The sequence below is a fragment of the Corvus cornix genome, chromosome 2 (assembly GCF_000738735.6).
Source record: "Corvus cornix cornix isolate S_Up_H32 chromosome 2, ASM73873v5, whole genome shotgun sequence".
Lineage (NCBI taxonomy): Eukaryota > Metazoa > Chordata > Aves > Passeriformes > Corvidae > Corvus > Corvus cornix.
In genome coordinates, this window is record NC_046333.1 from 9,501,446 (window position 1) to 9,523,394 (window position 21,949).

A 21,949-nucleotide genomic window follows, 5' to 3' on the forward strand; every position below is an offset into this window, starting at 1 on the left:
GTGAGGGGCAGCGGCCGGGCGAGCGGGGTAGGGGCGGGGGGACAGCGCCGGTGTCTCCTCTGCTGCCCCGAGAACCCCCGCGGCTCTGCTGGGGCCGGTCGGGTCGCCTTGTTTTGTCGGCACGGCGGCGAATCCCCCCCACCGCAACAGCCGTAGCAAGGCAATCCTTACCCCTCTCGCAGAGGGATGAGGTTGTACCAGCCGCACATCCTCCTGCTGAAGGGAATAGGTGGTTAAGGAAATACCCGTTGCTTCACGTTCTAGATAAAAGTGTGTTTAGTAATTGATGCTCCCGTAACCGCTAATTGTCGGGCTTTAGTTCTTCAGGAACACACGTAACTTTTGCATTAAGGTGTTAAATTATTGAGCGTTTGTAGAGCTCCAGGATAAAGGAAGCAAAACCACATGCGCATGCTAACATCAATTACTGTGTGATATTTTCACTTGAAAAAGTAGAAGTGCCAAATCAGTGAGCTAGTGAGTTGTGATGGGAAAGTTAAACTTTGATCTAAAAGTTTTCAGGTGTGACGCTGTGAGTGCCAAAGAGCCGGAGGCAGTGGCAGGAACAGCCACACAGAGGACCCCCCCTTTTGCTGCCTCTGTTCTATCAGTCGTGCTCCTACCTATTTGTGGGCTCTCAAATTGGCAACTCATATTGGAAATAAGAAAGATAAATGTTTACATGTAAAAAATAAAGTACTTTGCTCTGGCTTAAAAATTAAGGACAGAATTTTGTCTTACTGTTCTTTTTTTTCTTTTTCTTTAGAATTGTATTTAACTGAATTCTTATGTTACTTAAAAACAGTATGTTCTGGAAACCTCTTATCTTTCTAGTTGTGAGGGAAGAAGCCCGTGCTGATCTCTTTCAAAGTTTATCTATAGGAACAAGATTTGTTCCACTGACTGCTTTTTCTTTAGATTAAAGGACAGATTCTTAAATGGTAAAGTTTTTCATAGCACTTTTTGGGTTCAGTAACTCTGTGTCATTTCATGTGAGCTGAATGCTCTCAGGTGGATGAATTAAGTTAAACTCCAGTGTCATTTAAGTAACTAATCTTAATCTGGATTTAAATGAGTATATAAGTAGTCTAAATTAGCAGACAGGTGAGAAAGTTCTATAAATCCTTTCAAAGTTTGTTTTAAACACTTTTATGTGAACATTTAGCTGCAGAGGGACAGTGGTCTCAATGTTATTAAGACCTTTATAAAATATCTCCTGTTTGTTTATTATACTCCTGAAAAAGCAGAGATTTAAGTGGAAAATCATCATACACAAAATAACAGGTTCTGGTTGTGGTGGGGAGGTAAAAACTGCAGACTGCAGAAAACTGGCAGATTCATATTATGGGGTGCCAGAGAATCACATATGAATGTTTACTGCCTGCTTTTTGCCTCAGCTTTGAAATGAACCTGAAGCTGCCTTATGTGGTGTTCTGTTGGTTATGCTGATTTTATGCTCTTAGCATCATTAGCATTCTTTCTTTGTTTGCTGATGCATACATAAATATTGTCTAAAACCAAAACGTGATCATATATTAGGGATTTTAAATAGGTTATTGTTTGAGACTATAATACAGCATTCTGCTCTCTTCCCATCCATATCCTTTCTTCCAGGTTACATTCACACAAGTTCTGTTGAATTTCTTAGGCTTTGTTAAAGCTTGACTTAAGAAAATTATCAGCTTTGTTTTTACTTTCTCATCTGACTTTCTGCAGTAGCAAATATATGCATTCTTTGGTTTTTTGCGTTTTTAAAGTATCAGAAGAAAATAAAACTTAAAGGGCACTTTCTTTTTGTTACAAATGCTGCCTTCTTGGGACTTCTCCTTGACTTTAGATGAAATTTACCAGTCCACTATAATCTTCTAAAAAATTGAAGTTTGAAAACACAAGACTTTTTTCATGTAGAGTAATTTAAAATATATATATACTGTTAAAATACTGCTTCCATATAAATAATTAACAAAAAAAAAAAAATGGGCACCATATGTTTATTTTCTTCCACCAGTGCAACTCATCATTACAATATTTACCAGTGATTATTTTGTTAATCTTCAGTAGCTTTTGCCAAGTCTAAATAAAGGTAGCCTGATCACATCACTTTGGATATAGTCGTCATCCTCCAATGAACTAGTTAAAATACTTAATGGATTAAAATTCCTCCTTTCCCTTAATGATCTCAAACAATAGGATTTTTTTATTTAGTCTTTTTAACAGCAATCAAGCAGCCAAGTGCAGGAGCTCTGCAAATGAAAATAGAAGAAATATAACCTATTTTACTAGGGAGCACTTTAGTGAAACAATCATCATGTGTACTTTGATTAGTTTCATTATCTTTTTGCTTTTTACCTTCAGTGTTACATACAAATATTTAACGTGCAGTCAACTTACACATGTATTCTGAGCTTCAGGCTTCTTCCAGGTCCAGTCAGATGAAGTTTACTGTAAATAGATGTTGGAGCTAAATCAAATTGCTGTTTGCATTATTCTTTCAGAGATACTTGCCATGTGTACCTTGATCCTTACCTTAGAAATATGATTGATTGTTAAATGATTTACTTCTCTCTGCAAATTGGTTACTCAGTCTCTTCTGCATTTTGTGTTCTAGAGAAGAACCAAAGAAGATACTTGGAAAGCAGAGGAACTTAGGAAACATCTTAAGGTGGTTTTATTTTATTTCTGCTAGTCTTGATGTTAAGTTACCTTACAGCACTAGAATTTATTGGTGGTTTAAACATAAAGAATTGACTGTTTGTTCTACAAGCCACTCTGCTTTGTGGGATCTGTAGTAGCTCTTTAACACTTTCTGGTGCACCAGACACTTCAAATCTGCGTCATTGAATACAAATGGTACGGAGCTTTAATGTGTAGCTGCTGAGTTCCTTGTTGCAACTGACTGTTCTGGAATCTCACCAGTCCAAGGTTATCCAGAGGCTGGTCCACTCAGCTGTTTCCAGCTGCATGAGTCATATAAGATTACTCTAGTAATTTCTAAATTCAGTAAATGGAAATAATACATTGCTACAGTAATCACACAGCAGTGAATGGGGTCTGATTTTCTGGCCACCCAAATACAAGTGACAGCTATGCTTTATGTATATTTATTCACTTTCCTACAATGTATATTACCTATTTTATTTATTTTCATCATCTATCATGTTTGTCATGTGTTTTTAAACTGGTTAATTACATTATCCCCTGGTCAAATAGGCATTCAGGCTCCAGTCAGTTATATAACTGATATTCATATTAGGTTTGTGTTGTATTTTTTAAAACCTGTTTTATATTGTGTATCTTATTATTCCATTTATTAATTCTTTTTACAATAAGCACAGACATAATGTTACTATTTACAAATTAAGCCTATCAGCATTTTAATAGGGTTTGGGAAATTAAATACACATTTAGTAATCCAGCAATATTTTTTTTCACATGAATATACTCTTATCAAAATAGATTGCTGAATTACAATGATAGATTTTTTTTATTTTGTTTCAGGCATCACTAGCAGATAGTCAAAATGAAGACCAAAAACACAGAGAAAAGAAACTGCAGAGAGATAGGACTGTTCATGATATAGACCCTAACAGACATGAACACAAAGACAGAGAGAAGAGCAAGGAAAGAACAAGAGAGAGAGAGAGGTTTAAATCCAGTGAAAGGGACAGGGATAAAAGGAGAGAGAGAGAAAGGGAAAAAGAATACCAAAGAGGAGACCGAGAGGGACACAAAGATAAGGTTCAAGAGTCACATTTGGAGGAGGAGAGACACAGTGTACTAAAACATAAAGACAAGGAGAGTGGTAGAGAACGAGACAAAAAATACAAGACATATGAGATAAAGCAAATAGATCCACAAAATAATCTGAAATCATTTGAAGAAAGAGATACAGAACATCACAGAAGAAGAGAAATCAGGCATCGCTTGGGTAAGTAACTTTGGGTTGTTGCTGTACTTGGAAATATTTGATATTTAGATAGGAATACTCTGAAAGCACACCCATCTGTGCAGAGAGGATAAAACAGGCAGGTGTGAGTACCTGCTGGCATGTGTGTCGTTATGGAATGTTGTGGTAACCTACTTTTATTTTGATGCTTTAAAAAAAATTGTTGCTTGTTTCCCTTCCTCTGAAGAGAGGATGGATGCCACTGGTTTTGTTGATCAGTGCCTAGACATTCTCTACTGAGTGGTCCATTCACTTGCAGGGTGATAACTGAATTCAGTAGCATGTGTCATTACTCTTACCATTACACAAACAAGACTGGATGGATTCGTTAGGAGAGAAGAAGGAGTAACCAGCTTTGGAGAGAGAATTTCAAGAGAATTCCTTTTTCGAAAGCTCTTATGTTAGAGAAAATATGCTGCTAAAATACTGTTTTCTAGATGCTAGAATTAATTATACAGAGTTTGAGTACTATAAAATTTGTTCCCTAATTTATATATCTGTTTTCTAGAGGAGGAGAAAGCAAGAACTGAAGAGCGAGAAAGAAGACATAAAGCACAGAAGGTAAAGGAAAGGAAATTAGTGAAGTGTTTCCATAACTGAGTAAGATAAAATTGTAGAATAATGAAGAAACTGGATCAGACTGCAACTCCCAAGAAATCCAAGAGATGCATAGGTAGTAAGGTGCTGACAAGTGTTCAAAACACAAAAAAACCGTATCTCAGCTACGTATCTCAGGACATATTTAATTCTTTTTTTTTTTTAAGTAAACATGAAATAAAATTTTCATAGCAAACAGTGCTTCATTTTTGTACAGCTACATCAAATGTTTCCATCTGCTATTTATGCCTTTATTACAAGGGTAGTTCATAGTGTACATCCTGCTTTAGACCACCTACTAAACAAGAATTAAATTTTTGTGTGAAGATCATCTAATCCAAAGGATTTTCTGTAGCAAAGTGTGCAGTATCACAGAAGAAATACCAGAATCTCAAGTGCAGTTATAATTTGAAACTTGTTATCATAGGAAATAAAGAAAAAATGGCTGGAAGATCCATGTGACAGAAAGATTAAGTGCTTACAATTCAATCATTTTAAAGGTAAAAAATTGATCGATTTGTGAAGATAAAACAGTCTTGGAGAACTTTTTAACCCTTTAATATTATTTTCCTCTTTGCAGGATAGTGATGTAAGAAAGAAAGCTGAGAAAGTTTTAGCCTACAAAGTTGAAGAAGGTGAACGTGTACACAAGTTACAGAAACATCAAGAGTTGGATAAAGAGAGAGAAAGAAGACACAGAGAAAAAAAAGAACTTTCTGTTGGGACAGAAAAAGAGAGGCTTTCTAAAGAGAAAAGTCATAAACATTATGGAAAAGAGGAGGAAGAAAAACATAAATCAAGGAGGTCTAAAGAAAAATCTTCCCATGGAGACAGAGAAGGGCCAGCCGCAGAAGCTAATAAGATTCTAAAAAGTAGCGAAAATGAAAGAAAGAAGCATGATCTAAGGGTAAGTTTTGTTAAAACATTACCTTATCACTTACTTCAATCATTGATACATTGTTGCTAGGTGTAGAGGGATTCCTTGCGGAACAGGGGCATATGATCCCCCAGGAGACTCTGGGCAACCCCGGGCTGCTGCGGAAGAAGCCCTGAAGGGGCCTCAGGCTGCAGACAGGCTTGCCAAGACACCTGACAGCAGGCAGCCTTGAACAGCCTTGGGCAAAGTTACACACTGGTCGGCTCCCCCGCCGCTTAGAGGCTGTCCGGTGGGAATAGGGCGTGAATCTTTGTAAAGTAGGTATAAGTTGGTGTAAGTGAACAATAAAGGGAGCACGATGCTCAAATCCTATCGGTGTTCGTGTCGTGGCTCTGGCCGGTCTCCCCAGCACTCGGAACCCCCCACTAAAGCTAGGAATGATAAAAATACTAGAATTTAGAGGCAACATTTTCTGAAATTTGAGGCTGAAGTGGTGGAAGAAAACACTACATCTGCATTTAAGTATGCTAATTCAGAATTGATTCCTTCCGTAAAACTTAAACGAAAAAATTGCCTAAATGTTAGAAATCTCTTTTATTCATAAAATTCTTTCTTGCTATGACTTCTGAAATTTTTACAAACACTTTGTCATAAGGCTTGAGGTCCATTAAATTTTATTGGCTGCCTTTATAGGAAAAAGTACGATTTTAATAGAAGCTACTTTTATGTTGTCTATGAAGGGAACACAGCTGTCCAGCTCATAAGTAGGTATGTGAATATAGACCCTTTATATTTGTGGGGTTTGCCTCTACTTCTGAACCCACAAAATATCTCTTATGTTTCTAATATGGAGCATGATGTTATATTCTAGAGACTTAATCAAAACTTTGTCATTTTTTACTGATTTTTCTAAGTGTTCATTCCACAAGAATGGGAGAAGGAATATCTAGTAATATGTAGCTCTGAAATCCAATGTTGTATGGAACAACATTGAGATGGTCTAGGGTAGTTTCTTCTGCTGCCTAAAGAGTGAAGATGTACAATATAAATAAAATTTCAGAACTATATTTTCTAGTGAAAATACCAGTCATCTTCAGTGTAGGGGCCCTCCATGAGTGATTCCTGTAACTGACTTTCTGCAGCAGACAAGAGGAGTCTATCAGGGCTTGCTCAAGGTTTGACTTCCTTGGAAATTTACTCAGGTAGAGAACACACACTCTGATGCTTCTGTCCCTGTTTTCTGAAGTTCATGGATAGAGACAAATACCTTCATCTTAACCTATTGAATACATTTCCAAACTTAGGCAATTGATCATAACACGGAATTTAAGAGTCAAGTCCCTCTCTTGGGAATTAAAAATGCCTGAGACTGTTGTCTGTCCCTGGGTCCAGTTTGTGTGAGTTGTTGCAGTACATACTGTTAAAATCTCTTTCTTTGGAACAGGCTGGCCACAGCCTTCCAAGGTCAGACCATAGCCCCTGCCAGTTTTTCAGAACATCTTACAAGCAATGACTGAAATAAAAAATAGTCTGTAATTGAACAACTCATTAATAATCTTTCTTACTGTTTGATAACAGTACTACTAATACAGGTTCATACACATATTTCCTCCCTGCATTTCTGACTCATGAATATTGCGACTTCTTTTACAGAACAGTGAATACAAAAAGAAGGAGAGAATTCAAGAAGAAATGAGCCATCAGCTTGTAAGGTAAATTCAGAGATTTAAAATAATTATGTACTAGATGGTGTCTACTAAGATTCAGTCACCACCAAACCAATAAGCATAAATTCTTAATCTCACATATCTGGGGTTAATATAATTTTTTTTTCATAGGCCCAATACAATAGCAATTAAAAAAAAAAGTCTGTGTGTTGCCTCTAAAGTGATTCAGATAAAAATGTATATATTTGTATTCCACTAATTATTTTTCTACACCTAATAGCAAGAGATATTTTGCAGTCCTTGTAAACTTACATATATATTAATCTGGGCACTTAGTTTGGGAGACAGAAATGCTGTATTTTGCTACCTGGAAATTCACTATGCAGTCATGTGGACACATGTAAGTTGCATGATGAACTACACAGGACTCTCTTATGCTGTGTCAGCAGTGCTGAATATGCAGGCAATGTTTTGAAGCTGTTGCTGCTGAGGTTGTGGCTGAGTCACTGTTTGTGCATAGCTGGGGAAGAAGAGTTCAGCCATTCCTGAATGGCAGGGAAGGCAGTATGGTTCAGTGGGATGTTCTGAAACCCTGGTTCAGCTTCAAGCACTGTTAATGTTGAATCATTCTTGATTTGTTACAGCAGGATCCAGCCAAATTTTAATTTTTATTGTTGCCTTGTCGTATGTTTATTAGTCCCAATGGCAGTATATACAAATACTCAATTAAGAAGTAAAAATATTTTCTTCTTGAGGTCTGATACTTTCTATTTATAAAATAATCAAATAGATTATTAAGGAGCACAGCTTGTTGTTCATTTGCTCCTGCTCTCTGACTCTGATTGTATTGTCCTCATGAATAAGACCTCTGAATGAAAAAACAGGTTTGAAATCAGTCTTTGATTTATAGCTTTTGAGCATATTGCACCAACCTGATCTTGATCTCTGGTTTGCTGTGGATATTAATACAAGTAATAAATGTGTGGGTTTAATAATTTTTTTTCCTCACTACTATTTCTTGACTTTTGATGCAATTAGAGGTGTTAAATTTGGACAAAGTTTCTGAATTTTTTGCTGGTTAATCACTTGGTTGTTTCGTTACCCTTTTGTATCATAGAGATCTATAAAAATACTTGTAGAAATATTTCAGTTAATTGGAAATTTCCAACTGTTTTTTCCTTTTCAGGAAAAAAGGTTGGTTTTTTTTTTCTAAAACAAACAAAATCCCCAGAAAACAAAACTGAAGCGGAACTGCTTTTTTACAAGTTAACCAATAAAACCGTTCTCTTTTTGTATAGGACTGTAAAAGATAAAGGAAAACTCGTTGAAAAAGAGGAGACAGACACAAGACAAGAGGTAAAACTAAGGAAGAGAAAATTATTTTAAAATTTTGAAATTATTTAAGTTATTTTTCTGTTTTTAAATGGACAGGTGCAGATAGAGCCAAATTTTCAGCCTGATGCTGAAGTTGTATAGACTTGGGTTTATTTGCAACAGTCCGTGCAGATACGGCCAAACTCTACCATAAAAATTTTCAAAAGTTTTGTGATATTTTCAACTGTTTGATTCAGCTCATCTTTAAGTGTGAATTGTCTGTGGTGAGGACCTAAATTTCGTTTGTAGTTTGTGGAGAGAAATAGGCAATTCAGTCCTTTTATATTTGGTTTCTGTTTCCATTATCTTCTCTGTCTTCATTGGCAGTAGGAGGCAACCTAGGAGGGTGAAATCCCTGCTTAAGACCTGACTCAACAGGGAGAATTAAATCAAGTTCCAGGGTTTTGCATTTTATGCTGTTGATTTTATTGGTGTATTTGTTGCTGCAAATGCCTTCCAGGTATTCCAGCATGACTTCGTAATCCTGCTTTGCATTGACAATATATATATTTTCTCTATAAATTCTTTAAAGTAGGAACCCACACAACTACTGACAGGTGGAGGTTTTTAGTGTGTAAAAACTGCATGTGTAACAGATGCAAGGTTGTAAACATTTGTGTTATTAATAAAGCTGACAGCTCTGTAGGCATTTTCTGAGGTGATCATAGTAAGGTAATAAAGATGCCAAAGTAGCCTGATAGCTAATAACGACTCATCGTTTTGAATGTATTACTAAAGGTGTCTGACTAATTGTAATAAGGATTTTTTAAAAAATTCTGTGAATTATACTACATGAATTAGTCACTGCTGAGTACCTGCGACCTTGCAGGCAGAACAAATTAGAGAAATTTCTCACAACCTAAGTTATACTGGGGGACTCAATCTATTAATAAAATAGTACAAATGTTGAAACCAGGAAAGCAGAGACGTGGATACAACAGGATAATAAGATAATTTTTATATGTAAATAATTTTGCTAACATTGAATCCTCTTTTTACATGGAATAAGACTTACGATATCCCAGCAATAACTTCAAATAAATTTCCTTTCTCTAAATTTTTAATTTGATTAAAATAATGCCATTTATTTATGACAACTTCCCTGGTTTCAACCTTTGCAATATTTTATTAGCAGATTGAGTCCCCCAGTGTAATGTAGGTTAGGGATAATTTTGTCTAGTCCTCAAAAGGGTAGAGCAGTCTTATTTTGTTGTTACACCATCACTGAAATGATAGGCAACACAGCTGGTTTTATGTCTTTTCCAGTAAAAATACTGGTAGAAAAATAGTTGGTGTTCCCAAGATAAGGTTGAGTTCTGGTTTTCTTCCTGTACTATTGGTTTCAGTAATTATCACTTGATAATACATTTTTATTTACCTGTATAAACTATATGCTGTATATTTGCTTGAAAATGTAGAAATAGCTGAGAACAACAAATCTATTTTATTCTAAGATTTGGCAGGTAAGAGATTTTTTTGGTAAGATTATTTAACAGCTTCATTTATTTTTCTCATTTAGGAAATGAAAGATACACACATATCTAATCCAGACACAGGACTTGATGATTTTTCACCAGATTATGAAGATGACTTTGAAGTAAGTGAAAGTATACAGTTGTCTGTCTGAAGTAATTCTTAAGCATCAAAATAGAGAATAACTTTGTTCATAGAAATAAACAGGATGTTACATGGTTTTTATTTATTTTTTTGGTGACTGTGACCTTAACTTGTCTAACAGTAGACAGTGAGTAATTAAAATGTTATGTAGAAACTCTCTGCTACGTATTTAGTTAGTTTTCATCAGAGGTTGGGAACTTTTGGTTTTGAGTTGAAGTGTTCACAAAAGTCTTTCTCTACCTTTCTGGATTTCAATTACTTAAATGACTTTCTGTGAAAAATGATTAAATAATCAGAGCTAATAATTTCAGATAAAAAAACTTCTAAAAGCCTGTTTGTTTATCATTGCAAAAATATCATAGGAAAAAGGTATAGACACACAGCATTCACTTCACTAATTTGTTTAATTGAACTCCCTGTTTTATAGCTCTCTTTTGTCTACTTTAAAGTTATTAGGATACAAGAGTGTATTGGATGTGCTTTCATTGTGAGCTGAACTAGAATCATCTTTGTTCAGTGAGGGTAGAATTCATCTCCACTCATGTCAGGAGTGATGATTTCCACTGTTGACCTGGTCATTGTAGTGGCCCTTTGCCACTCAGTGAAGAGAAATAAGCATATTTAAGACTTATTCATATCATGTGTGTTAGGTGATTATTTTATCATGACATGGATTGTCTTAGTTTAGTGAATTTATTAAAGTTTGACCCTTAGGCATGGACAGGGAGCGTGGTAGTTCAGTAAATGTGAGCCTGCCATTAAAGGACAGCTTGAATTAAAACTGCCAAATAAGCAACTTTATACATCCCTGAAGCATTTATGCCGCTGAACACTGTTATTTTATCTTTTTAAAGAACACATAATTCACCGAAACATATAGTATCTACTTTAGGACATTAAATTAAAAAACTATTTTGGGCACTGTAGAACAACACTGAGATTATCTTCTCTTGATTAAAATTACTGCACAATCAAGAGATGCCATTTTCTCTCCATCAGTTATTTTAGAATGCTTTTTATTCAGAGGATTTATAGCCATCTGTATGAGGTTTTTACTTTGGCACTGTTTTATAATTTCTGTAAAAGTTCTTGAAAAAGGTATCTATAGTCCCTGTTTACTAAGTATTGAAAGTTTGTTACTTTCAAAGGACTATGAAGATGATTTTGAAGATGATGAAGACAAAAGCAGTGAAGAAAGAGATGCAGGAGAAAAGCAGAGAGAGATTCCATTTTCCAGAACATCAGAAATTGAAGAAATTCAAAGAGCAATTACTGCAGAAAATGATAGAATTTTTACTCCATTGCCGAAGAAACTGGAAAATGGAAGAAAGGAACTAGTCATGGGTATGTGATTAGATACCAGTGGTTTTTTATTAAATGTGTGAATAACACATACAACTTACAAGTCAGCAGTCCACCTTTTCTAGAAGTCTGCCTAAAGGCCAAAATCTGGTCCTCTGGATGAGTCATGTAGGTTTGTGGGTAAGCACTGTAACGTCCACATTACTAAATGATTCATAGACATTACTAATCATTTGAAATGTGAAATACAAAAATGAACAGACTGACATTTAATACATCTTATTTTGGGTAAGAGGAGCATATGAGAGTCTGGATTTTGAAAACTTGAGGAGTGCTGGAACAGTTTGGGACTTCTGCTGGCATTAAATTCACCTTTTTCTTTTAAGCAAATTTGAAGCAACTGTTCTGGGAGGGAAGGCAAGAGAAATATCAATACTACTCAAATATATAGCACTTAGTCACTTTTAAATGCAGGCTCTTTCTGAAATGTTGTCTGGCATTCAGTTGATCTGATACCTGTGAGTGCCAGAGCTACTTATGTAACTGCAGTTGTGGTTCTTCTTTGCAGCCTGCACTGAAGTGAGCAGCCATCTAGAATCGTTGTGCAAAAGAATATTTAATATATTTTTAGTCTGGTTTATATAAAGTTAGTACAGTCATGGAAGAATAGCATGGAATTTCAGTAAGTCTTTACAGCATCTCTTAAAGATCTTTTCTAGCGTAGAAGAGTCTCTGATTCAGTTAATAGATTTTCACTTAATGGTCATTGCAGTCAGAACCAGTATACTGTAATGTAAATTTCTTTTTGCAGAAGTTTATGCAATTATTATTTTTCTAGTGAACAATACAGAATCAATAAAGATTTTTAAATTTCAAAATTGTAGCACTTGTTGCTTTATTCTTAATTACACAGTGTGTTCTTTTTTTGATGAACTTTTGATCTCGTGTGCCTAAAATGGTGGTTGATCAGTCTGGTAATTATTTTTGTAAGTTTAAAAGCATTTTACAAGTATTGTCTAAAAAGGCAGTCATCCTTTGAGGAAGTGGAGCACCATTAGTCCTGACTGGAAGTTGGTTCTTAAGGTCAATTAGCTACAGCCTAGCCAGAAGAGGGGTAAGAAAGACGTGACATCAGTTGTTGTAATTGGTCTCTTAACTGTGGCTTTTTAAGGAACAGTTTTCAATGCTTTCCTTCTTCATCCAAGGACATTAGTTAAGCCTGTGTTGATGAGGTTCTCCACTACCTGTAGAGATGAGTTCTTATTCAGAGGTGTAGTGTGCACATGGTGAAGTCTGTGTGACTTTAATACAATTTTTAGAATTGATCATAGAGCGTTTTATTATACACAGGGGGACAAGTGACCTGCTGATGGAAAGAGAAAGAAAGAGGCACTCAGTGCATCATAGTCTTCTAAAGTAAAAATTACAATCATCAGTCATTTTGAGTTGATTGATTGATAAAGAACCATTATAAGGGCCATATGCTGGCCCATTACTGAAGTTAAACTCATTGTAATTAAAATGGTGATAGGGCGTTTTGTGTAACATGTGAGCCAGTAACTTTTAGTAGCTGTGTTGTAACAAATCTGCTTTTTTGACTTACTGCTTAACATTTTCATGTGCTTTTAAGTGTGAACTGTAACTCTATGTTTTACAATATCACAGAAAGGCAAGATTCTTCTGTCAGAAGCTCTTTTTGTGGAATATTCATGGATTTCCAAATGGCAAGCCAAAGACAAAGCAGCCGAAGTATGGCCAGTAAGCAGAAGTAAGTGTATTTTAAATAATCCACACAAAATGGCAGTTCACTATGTGAGATGTAGTTTTCATTATATTTGAAATATGTGAAGTTTAGAAACTTGAGCCTTATGGAATCAAATGTTTTGGTAACTAGCAGTAATTAATTCTTAAGTAAATATAATTTACAGGTATTGCTACATGTCATTTTATAAGAGAAATGTATCTATATATCAGTTTATGTGCATTATTTTATTACAGAATGAGTTGCCAGGATTGTAATTTCTTTGTATAATGCTTCAGTCACTTAATTAGATATTGAGTTAAAGTACTAAAGAGCAAGCCTTTTAGTTACCATCAGGTCTCTGCAGGACTTTTTTGAAATAATCAAGAATATATGGTGCATGTAGTTGCCAAAAGAGCACGTTCCCTTTCAGAGATAACACCAATTACTGTAAAAATATGTTACTACTGATCTAAAATTGATCTAGATTTGAGATACCTAAGACATCTCGGTATTTTAAAGAAATAAATTGATGCCTGCTTTTTGTGGAACCTCCAGATTTGTCTGAAGCACTGTATGTATCTCCAGTTCTTTGTTACAATGCTGGATGCATAAAGCAAGATTATTAAATGTTGTTGTTAATAGTAGATTCCACTGTTTCATGGCTGCACATCAGCGGCTAATCTTTACATAAAGGAGATTTTATTGTCTAAGGTATTTAACTCACATTGCCTAAAATTTTGTGCTCAAATTTTTACACAAGTTCATTGTCTAGGTTTCCCCTCTAGACAGTGGAGACAGATTAAGAAACTCAGGAAGGCATCTCTGAAGAATTGCCTTCTGAAATATTTGTCAGCCTCTGCTGATTATGTACCATGACTGATTATGACTATGTTTATAACTCTGTGTGCTTGCTAACAACATACACAGCCTGTGAAGATACCAAGTATTTTCATGGAAAGAGAAAGGGGTTGTGGAATTTAATGCTGTGATAATGCATTACTACCAGTAAATAGACTGAAAGCGTCCCATAAATGAGTTGTGGGACTTGGGAGTTGTAAATTATAAATATAAACTTATTAGTTTATTTTAAGGACCTGTCTGCATGCACCATTAAGGTTTGTAGCTAGTAAGCAACTTTCATATGTTTGAGTTAGATCTCAGCAATCTATGCCGGTGTTTGTGAAGAGGTGATATATTAGGAAGCACAAGTTAAAATAAAATGTGGGTAAGAATATGCAATAGATCTCATCAAGTAGCAAAAAGGAGATGCAAAAATTGTCCTTATGCATAAAGAAAAATTCACCTTAAAATACTGATGAAATTTGAGCTCTTGTTGCTCTAGTCTTCTCCTTTTTCAAATACCATCTTTCTGAGAAGAAGCCATAACTAGGGTATGCATCTGCAAGACTGTTTATTGTGGAATTGCTACAGATCCATAATTGTATCTGGTTTGTATTTATATATCACTTTTAAGTCCATTAAAAAAGCCAGCAAGCGCAAGAGAGAGAAAGGGAGACTGCAAAAATTGTCTCATTGTCAAAGACTGCACTAGAGCAAGAGCCTGGAATTGACTTGTAAGCAGACATCTCTATGTAATTCAAGCAGTTCACTCTTAAAATGAAATATCTTAACAGCTTTATGGCATTAAAGCAGATAGATAGTTGTGTGAATTGTGACAAAAACTGTCAGTCTTTTCATTATCCACACATCCATACAAGTGGAATGATAAGAATCTCTTTGTAGCTGATGGTAATAAGTAATATCACGGTTTCTTAGTTGACGAAGTAAGATGCAGTATATGCAGGTAGACTAGTTTTCCAATTAAGAATCAAAATATAGATTTATTTGTGAGCAAAAATGAAAAAAATTAAGGTAGGCAGAAAATAAAAGAATTGAGGGAAGATGGATAAGACAGTTGAGTCACGTTTTATCATTCCAACAGGGGAATTTATAAAGATTTGGCATTTCATAGGACAAAGAGACTCAACTATCTCAAATCCTGTACAATACGCTAATCTTACTCCAGACAAAAATCCAAGTGGAAAAATGCACATCTTCCTCTATCTAGAGTACTAATTTCCATACAGTTTAGACCAAGTCCAATTGTCCAGTAAATGATGATTTTTTTTTGAGGCCTCGTGTTAGGCCAAGAGGTCAGCATCCGTGTCCACAGGTTATGAATCTGCAGTAAATTAATTAAGTGTATATATTTAAAGTATATTTTAGGATTGCTGCTAATGTTGTTTGTTTCCTTAGTGATGTAAAGAGGTACAAGTTCAGTCTATTGCATATGTCTAACAAAGCTAGGACATTACAGAAGGTCTTTATAAAGCATGTACACATAGGAGTGATGTGAGTTAATAAAATGAATTTAGGAGAATTATCCACTGTCCTAACTACAGAAGAAAAAGACATTCATCTGTCACCTCACAGAACAGCTTTGGAATACTTAGGCAAGATGATCTGCTGAGATTTTGATAGTTTGGCTTTTGTAAAAAACCATGTTAAGTTTGCCATTTGCAATTAGTGTTGCATTTTCAAATATGATCATTATCTCAGCATAACATTAAATGAGACCTCATAACAGTATTGTATGTACTTCTATTGATATATTTTTATCTGCTAATTAATGTTGGCACAACTTCAATTCACATATTTTAAAGGATTGTTAGATCTCTGGTACTATACAACATCAGGTTGTCATTCCTTAGGAATACCAAATGCTTGGTCTTAACCATTTTTGTGTTTCTCTCTTGTAATTCATCCTAAAGAAAACGGAGTTCAGAACTTCTGCCACTAATTGACCTGGATTTCTCAGTTAGTTTTTCATTACTGGATTTGCCCCCTGTCAATGAGTACGACATGTATATCAGGAATTTTGGTAAAATGAACACTAAGCAGGTGCGTAACAAATACACAGTAACATTTAAATTCTCAAAGTGCTGATCCTCCTTCTGGAAAATAATCTTCCTTAAAAAATAAAGTTGCTAAAGCTACCAGAACATAAAGTAATAAATTAATAATATTCATCTCTAAACCTCAATTACTATAAAGCAATGATCTCGAAACTTTTGGCCAGACAGGCCATTTCCTTTCTGTATTAGAAGAGGAGTCTCATTATCCTTCCCCATTTTCAAAAAGCTTTCTGTCTGTCTGTGGCCCACTGTCCTCAGATATGCTGGGTTTGGTGTTTACACATCATGGAAGACATTCTGTATTTTTGCAATATTATTTATTTAGCACTGTGGTGTGAAATGTGGTAAAATGTACATGCACAAAATAGTGACAGTGTGTCAGTTTGCTCAGGTCTGAATTTACAAACAGAAAAGTTTGAGCTTCAAATTTCAGTTTTAAAATTACTAAGTTCTATTGAGTTATGTGCTGTCATTCTTAGTTGTGTAACCCATATACTGATGATCACTTTTATCTTTCTACTTTAGGCATATGTTCAGTGTAACGAGGACAATCTTGATAGAGACATTCAGACTGAGGAAGTTGAGATGTCGGAGAAATGGACACAGCATCCAGGAGAAAGTGCTCTTGTATCTGGAGGTGAAGAAGATTTTAGTCTAATTCACTTGTGGATGAGTGCATGTCATGTAAACTTTCTCTTTGGTATCCATTACTTGTGAGAATCTATAGAGTGGCAGGCTGCATTGATAGCAAGCTGACATAGGCACTCTGAATCCTCATGTGGAGGCTATGAAAAACAAATGGCAGAAATAGTTTTTCCTTCTGGCTTGATGTTTCCGTTGGCAGCAAAAATGAGTCTCCAACAGATCTTGTTCTTCAGTGCTGTTATTTCTGCTGAAGATAAGTTGATTCCTGCCACTCTCCTCTTGCTTAAAAATTAAATTGTCCTTATACTTTTCTTAACTGATTCCCTTTTGAAGCTTCACGTTTAGTTTCTGTTTTTCACAGGTCCCATAAGCAACCAGGATACATCAGTGAATGGAGCTCCAACACCTAAAATTGATTCTCAAAGATTAACAAATTTTCTCCAGTCTGCTTGCCAGGTACACTTATATCCTTAATATCCCTTATGAGCTATGTGCATAAGTATACAATGTGAGAGATCACTTACAGTTCTTGTTCTGACTAATTTAAATAAATTACTTAAATAATACTCATTATCAAAGGGAATAATCTCTCTGCAAAGGAATGGAATCAGAGCTGTGCAACTTTTATGTCTGTAAAGCTGTATTTGCAAAGTTACAAAATTAGGAAGACAGTTGATAAAGGTTTATGAAATTAATCCACATAACTTTAGAAAGCTACAAATAGCAAAGCTGAAAGATAAGATGACCCTTTTATTTCTATAAATGTAATTATGTTTGAAAGGTGATTGCTGTTTTGCTAGAGGAAGATCAAGTTGCAACACAACCCAGGAAACTAAGATCTCGACAAACCAGTCTGTCTATTAGTGATAGCTGTTTCCAGTTAAATACTAACCAGCCATTCCTCCATGGTAAGGGAACTTTATTCTATACCTTTTAGTGTACAGAGTGAACTCTTCTTTCTTATGCAAACTACCATGTTCTTTGTCATTACTGTGCAAATAGCACATATCAGGATATACAGATGATGTAAATGTCACTTTTCTTTTAATTGCACTAATTTTGCTGGAACTCTGTGCAGATTGATTTCACATAGGGAACGTCAGAGCATCTTACAAGAAATGTATTCCATCTATTCCAACTAGAAAAGCCAGCAATTAACATAATGTGTGTAATTTCTTGTCCCTATTGTTGAAGGGCCATCCCAACAGGTGTAATTTTGTTTGGGCTCTTTATGCAGTAGGGCCAAAGTTACAAATAAAGGCAGGTTATTGAACAGGAACACTGTAGCCTGATATATTTGAAAAGCAATTGTATCTTCTCCATATAAACAGTAGCTGTTCAGATGAAAAGTGAAAAATAGAGCATCTGTAATTATGTAAGGAAGGCCCATTATAACAGAACCCTATGTCATCTAACATGAACACATGAGATGAAACAAAAAAAGCCTGGCCTGTGCTGTTTCCTGTTTGAGACTCAGTTTAATTTTCAGTATATATACTGACATCAGATCAGATTGGCTTGCTTATGCCCAGAATAATTATTCTATTAATTTCCTGGCTCTCTTCCTTTTTGCTTTCTACTTCTAATATTTTGGATGCATTCTTTAGTCCCTCCTTTTTTATTGTACAGCTTCAAAAGCAACACAGTGTTAATAGAAATATTCTTCATAATTACATCTTAGTTTCTTTGTTTGTTGCTATAGCAGCTAAATATGCTTTTCCATCTGCAGTGAGTTTGCTTTTTCACTTATTGCTTTTCTTTCTTGATGTTTTTTTTAATGGTTTAGGCCGAAAAATACCCTGCTTATATGTCTCTCAAGTTCAGAGGCAGGCACTACTTTCTGTTCATGGATTACCTGAAAAGGCAGGTGTTGGTTTGCTGAGCAGAAAGAGCCTCATATGTGTTTGGAACATCTGGCAGCCCTCCAGTCCTCAGAAAGTTTTAATATGTGATTCAGAGGTATGTTTTAATAACATTGTGTATTTGCCTATCAATTAAAAGACTTTATTTGAAGATTTTATTTTTACTTGGGGTCCTTTTTTTGTCCTGCAAAATACGCCATCTTATATCTTTTGAGAAACACATTGTCTGGTGAACAAAGCACTATTCTCATTCTATTTTGTGCTCCAGAACTAGATTGTAGTGATGATCATGGTGTTTCATTGGTTGTTTTGATTGTTTAATTTTGACTCTATTTCATGGTTGAAGAGTAAATGCAAGTAAAACATCTGGTTCAGATGTGGTTAGGACTTGTCTCTACACATCATTCTCGTACAGTTGAGTGACCCCCCTTCAGCTTTGTGGCAGCAGATGTAGATTACACAACAATTGTTTTGAAAAGGGAAGGCCTACTGAAAGTCTTGTATCCTCCTTCCCTTTTAAAATAGATCGCCATAAACACATGTAATCTCTGCTTTCTGGGTTTACATGCTCACAAACTTATTTCAGGCTCATCAAATCATTGACCTTTATCCTAATACCAACCCTGTATGTTTTTGCTGTTTAACAGGTGATATGTTGCTGCTTTAGTCCCAGTAAAGCAACATTAGTTTTTGCTGGAACAGTAGACGGTTCGTTGTTGGTGTGGGATCTTCGAGAGGACTCAAGAATGCACCCTTGTATGATGATCAGTGAAACTGAATGGGCATTTAGAGTTCCCACATTTTCCACGGGTGAGTATCTGTGCATCCTGGTTAGTCATTTTGTGCACAGTGAAATTGTCACCTAAGTGTTGATGTTTCTGTAATGTTCATGCAAGATATCCTAGAGCGGAGAATAACATATAGCAATAATTTTGTAAAGAATTTTATTATTTCAAAACAACTCCTTCTTTATGTGTTTTTCCCTTTTTGTGTATGTGTGCAGGTGCTATGATTTCACAGGTCCATGTAGTGATAGGACAAGGGGAAATGACCATAATCTGAAGGAGGGTAGGCTTAGGTTAGTTATTAGGAAGGCATTTTTTCCTGTGAGGGTGGTGAGGCTCTGGCACAGGTTGTCCAGAGAAGCTGTGGGTGCCCCATCCCTGCAAGTGTTCAAGGCCAGGCTGGATGGGGCTCTGAGAAACCTGGCGTAGTAGAAGGTGTCCCTGCCCATGGCAGGGAGTAGGATCAGGATGATCTTTAAGATTCCTTCCAGTTCAAACCATTCTATGATTTTCTGATTTAACTTTGGCTGTGGTACTATTATTTTTCTGAAACATGCCACTACACGCATTCACAAAATCCTCTTTTCTTCACAAGTGTTTCTAGTTGTAGCAGCCATGTAAAAGTAAACAGTAATTGGTGGTAGATAGACTTTTTATTTTCTTAATAGATCAAAGATGTTTGGTCTTGTGTTGTACACTGGGAGTCAAATGTATGTGTACAGTTTCATTTAGTTTCTTATGTAAGCAGGCAGGTTTAATGCTGGACACTTAGGAAGCTTTAATGCCTTCAGTCTTAAGTGAGATTAAGTTCTGTGCACAGGGCAAGTCCAGAAAACATGAGTATCTGACAAAGAACGCACATTGAAATTACACTAAACACACATTTGCCTTAAAATGCTATTAAAGGGTCAATATATATTTTCTTGTGGTGAATACTTTGTTTCAGGATTTTTCAGGATACTTTCTACTAAGAGTAATTTTTCTTCAATTTTGTCTTCTTTTATAGTAAACAGTGATTACCCCTGTTGTTTATGGAGCTTGAAATAATCATAATTCTTTCCATGGTAACCCTGAAGTGGCAGATTTTAATGAAATGTCTGGTACAGTGGCATAAATGGTGCATCAGTCATTTGGAAAATGAGAATTGAATAGAAATACTGAAATACTGGTTTATCTAGTAGTATTTTGTTAATTTAGGAAACAGTTTGCAGTATTGTATTTGAGACTTGTGCAAAGTTCATTATTTACCATTCTTTCTTTGAAATCATCATTCTCCCATAAACTGAAAAGTGATTAAGGTTTTGTTGTTGTTTTTTTGTGGAAAGTACTATGTTTAACTTTCATTATTCTTATTTACAGATGGCATTCTGAACTCAGTAAACCACACCTCTCCTGTACTGGCAGTGGAACCTGTCTCAACTTCTGTCAGCAGTGACCACAGTTATGGGCTCTCAAGCCTCTCTTATCAGGAGGGTATGTAAGCTGCTCTTCTAAGAATCAATACATCTGAGTATTTCTTTAGGTATCTAGTGAAACAGATACATCATAGCCAAACTCCAGTTTATAATCCCAGTCGGCATCTTTAGTTGTTTATAGTATCAATTGCATACAACATTCATGTTTGTTTTCTGCTCTCATTTTTATGTAATGTGCATTCAGTACAGCATCATGTCAGATGTGGGTGCGTGCTTGTTACAATGTCTGTTTTCCAGGCAATATTTCCATGATAAAAAAAGTCATCACTCAAAAACTGCCTTTGAAAGAGTCTTAGTGCTTCTCTAATATCCAAAAAAATCCCTGTCTGAGTCAGTGGAGCAACTTGCTTATATCTGAAAGCACTTGAAATGTATGGCTGTGATTTGAAACTGGTGGTTTTCCTGTGCCTTTTGCCTGGTTTTTCTTATGACCAACCTTTGCAAAGAAACTCTAATCCTCACATCCTCAAATTCTCAGACAGTGTGCTAGGGAAGACATTATCACTTCCATTGCAGATTTGTACTTTGAAATCCACAGTGGTTTGAAGAAATGTGCTGCATATTGCAGGTTTTACAAGATTTCATTTGTTTCACTTTATGTTCCCTTCCAAAGTCCATGCAGAACCCAGACGTTTAAAAAAGATGCAGACAGAGACCATCTGCTTTTCTGGTAGGACAAACTGCACATACTGGAATAGAGATATAGAAGAGACTGTTTGAGTTGGAAGGGATGTACAAGGATCATCCAGTCCAACTGCCTGATCAATTCAGGGCTGACCAAGTTAAAACAGGTTGTTAAGGGCATTGTCCAAACACCTCCTAAACACTGACAGGCTTGGAGCATTGTCCACCTCTCTAGGAAGCCTTGACCACGCTGTCAATAAAGAAAGTTTCATGCCTTTTTTCCCCTTCAGTAGAATTAGGGCACTTTGCCTTTTTATGCAGCTGAGAGGACTGTAGAAGTTTCAGAGGGTGTATTCATGTAGGAAATGTTTCAAATCCTTTGATACTGTTCAGGAGCAAGGTCAGTGTATGAATATAAATTGTTGCCATTCCTTCCTTAGAAATGTCAGGCCCTCCATTTCAGATAGCTTCAATGGATGAAAATGGAATCCTCAATATGTGGGTGAGTAATACATGTAT

General features: G+C 35.8%; 1 protein-coding gene and 1 long non-coding RNA gene across 4 annotated transcripts in view; one reads left to right on the forward strand and one right to left on the reverse strand.

Annotated features, from left to right (window-relative positions):
- Positions 1-21,949, forward strand: part of DYNC2I1 (dynein 2 intermediate chain 1) — a 29,172-nt gene that overhangs the window by 271 nt on the left and 6,952 nt on the right. Inside the window, exons 2-18 of the mRNA XM_039549388.1 lie at positions 2,609-2,662; positions 3,499-3,928; positions 4,455-4,507; positions 5,124-5,450; positions 7,074-7,132; positions 8,386-8,443; positions 9,981-10,058; positions 11,227-11,422; positions 13,046-13,148; positions 15,896-16,025; positions 16,565-16,676; positions 17,046-17,140; positions 17,466-17,592; positions 18,471-18,643; positions 19,194-19,356; positions 20,691-20,804; positions 21,871-21,932. Of these exons, the coding sequence (XP_039405322.1) occupies positions 2,609-2,662; positions 3,499-3,928; positions 4,455-4,507; positions 5,124-5,450; positions 7,074-7,132; positions 8,386-8,443; positions 9,981-10,058; positions 11,227-11,422; positions 13,046-13,148; positions 15,896-16,025; positions 16,565-16,676; positions 17,046-17,140; positions 17,466-17,592; positions 18,471-18,643; positions 19,194-19,356; positions 20,691-20,804; positions 21,871-21,932 (2,334 nt within the window). The remainder of the gene's footprint in view (positions 1-2,608; positions 2,663-3,498; positions 3,929-4,454; positions 4,508-5,123; positions 5,451-7,073; positions 7,133-8,385; positions 8,444-9,980; positions 10,059-11,226; positions 11,423-13,045; positions 13,149-15,895; positions 16,026-16,564; positions 16,677-17,045; positions 17,141-17,465; positions 17,593-18,470; positions 18,644-19,193; positions 19,357-20,690; positions 20,805-21,870; positions 21,933-21,949) is intronic.
- On the reverse strand, positions 18-5,745 carry LOC120409714. Of its 3 annotated transcripts, XR_005601478.1 has the most exons (4): positions 5,485-5,745; positions 2,527-2,604; positions 2,392-2,442; positions 1,353-2,243 (listed from the first exon to the last, which is right to left on the reverse strand). It is a non-coding gene; the product is annotated as an uncharacterized LOC120409714 (long non-coding RNA). The 3 variants fall into 3 exon arrangements; XR_005601476.1 differs by lacking the exons at positions 1,353-2,243; positions 2,527-2,604 and adding an exon at positions 18-216; XR_005601477.1 differs by lacking the exon at positions 2,527-2,604.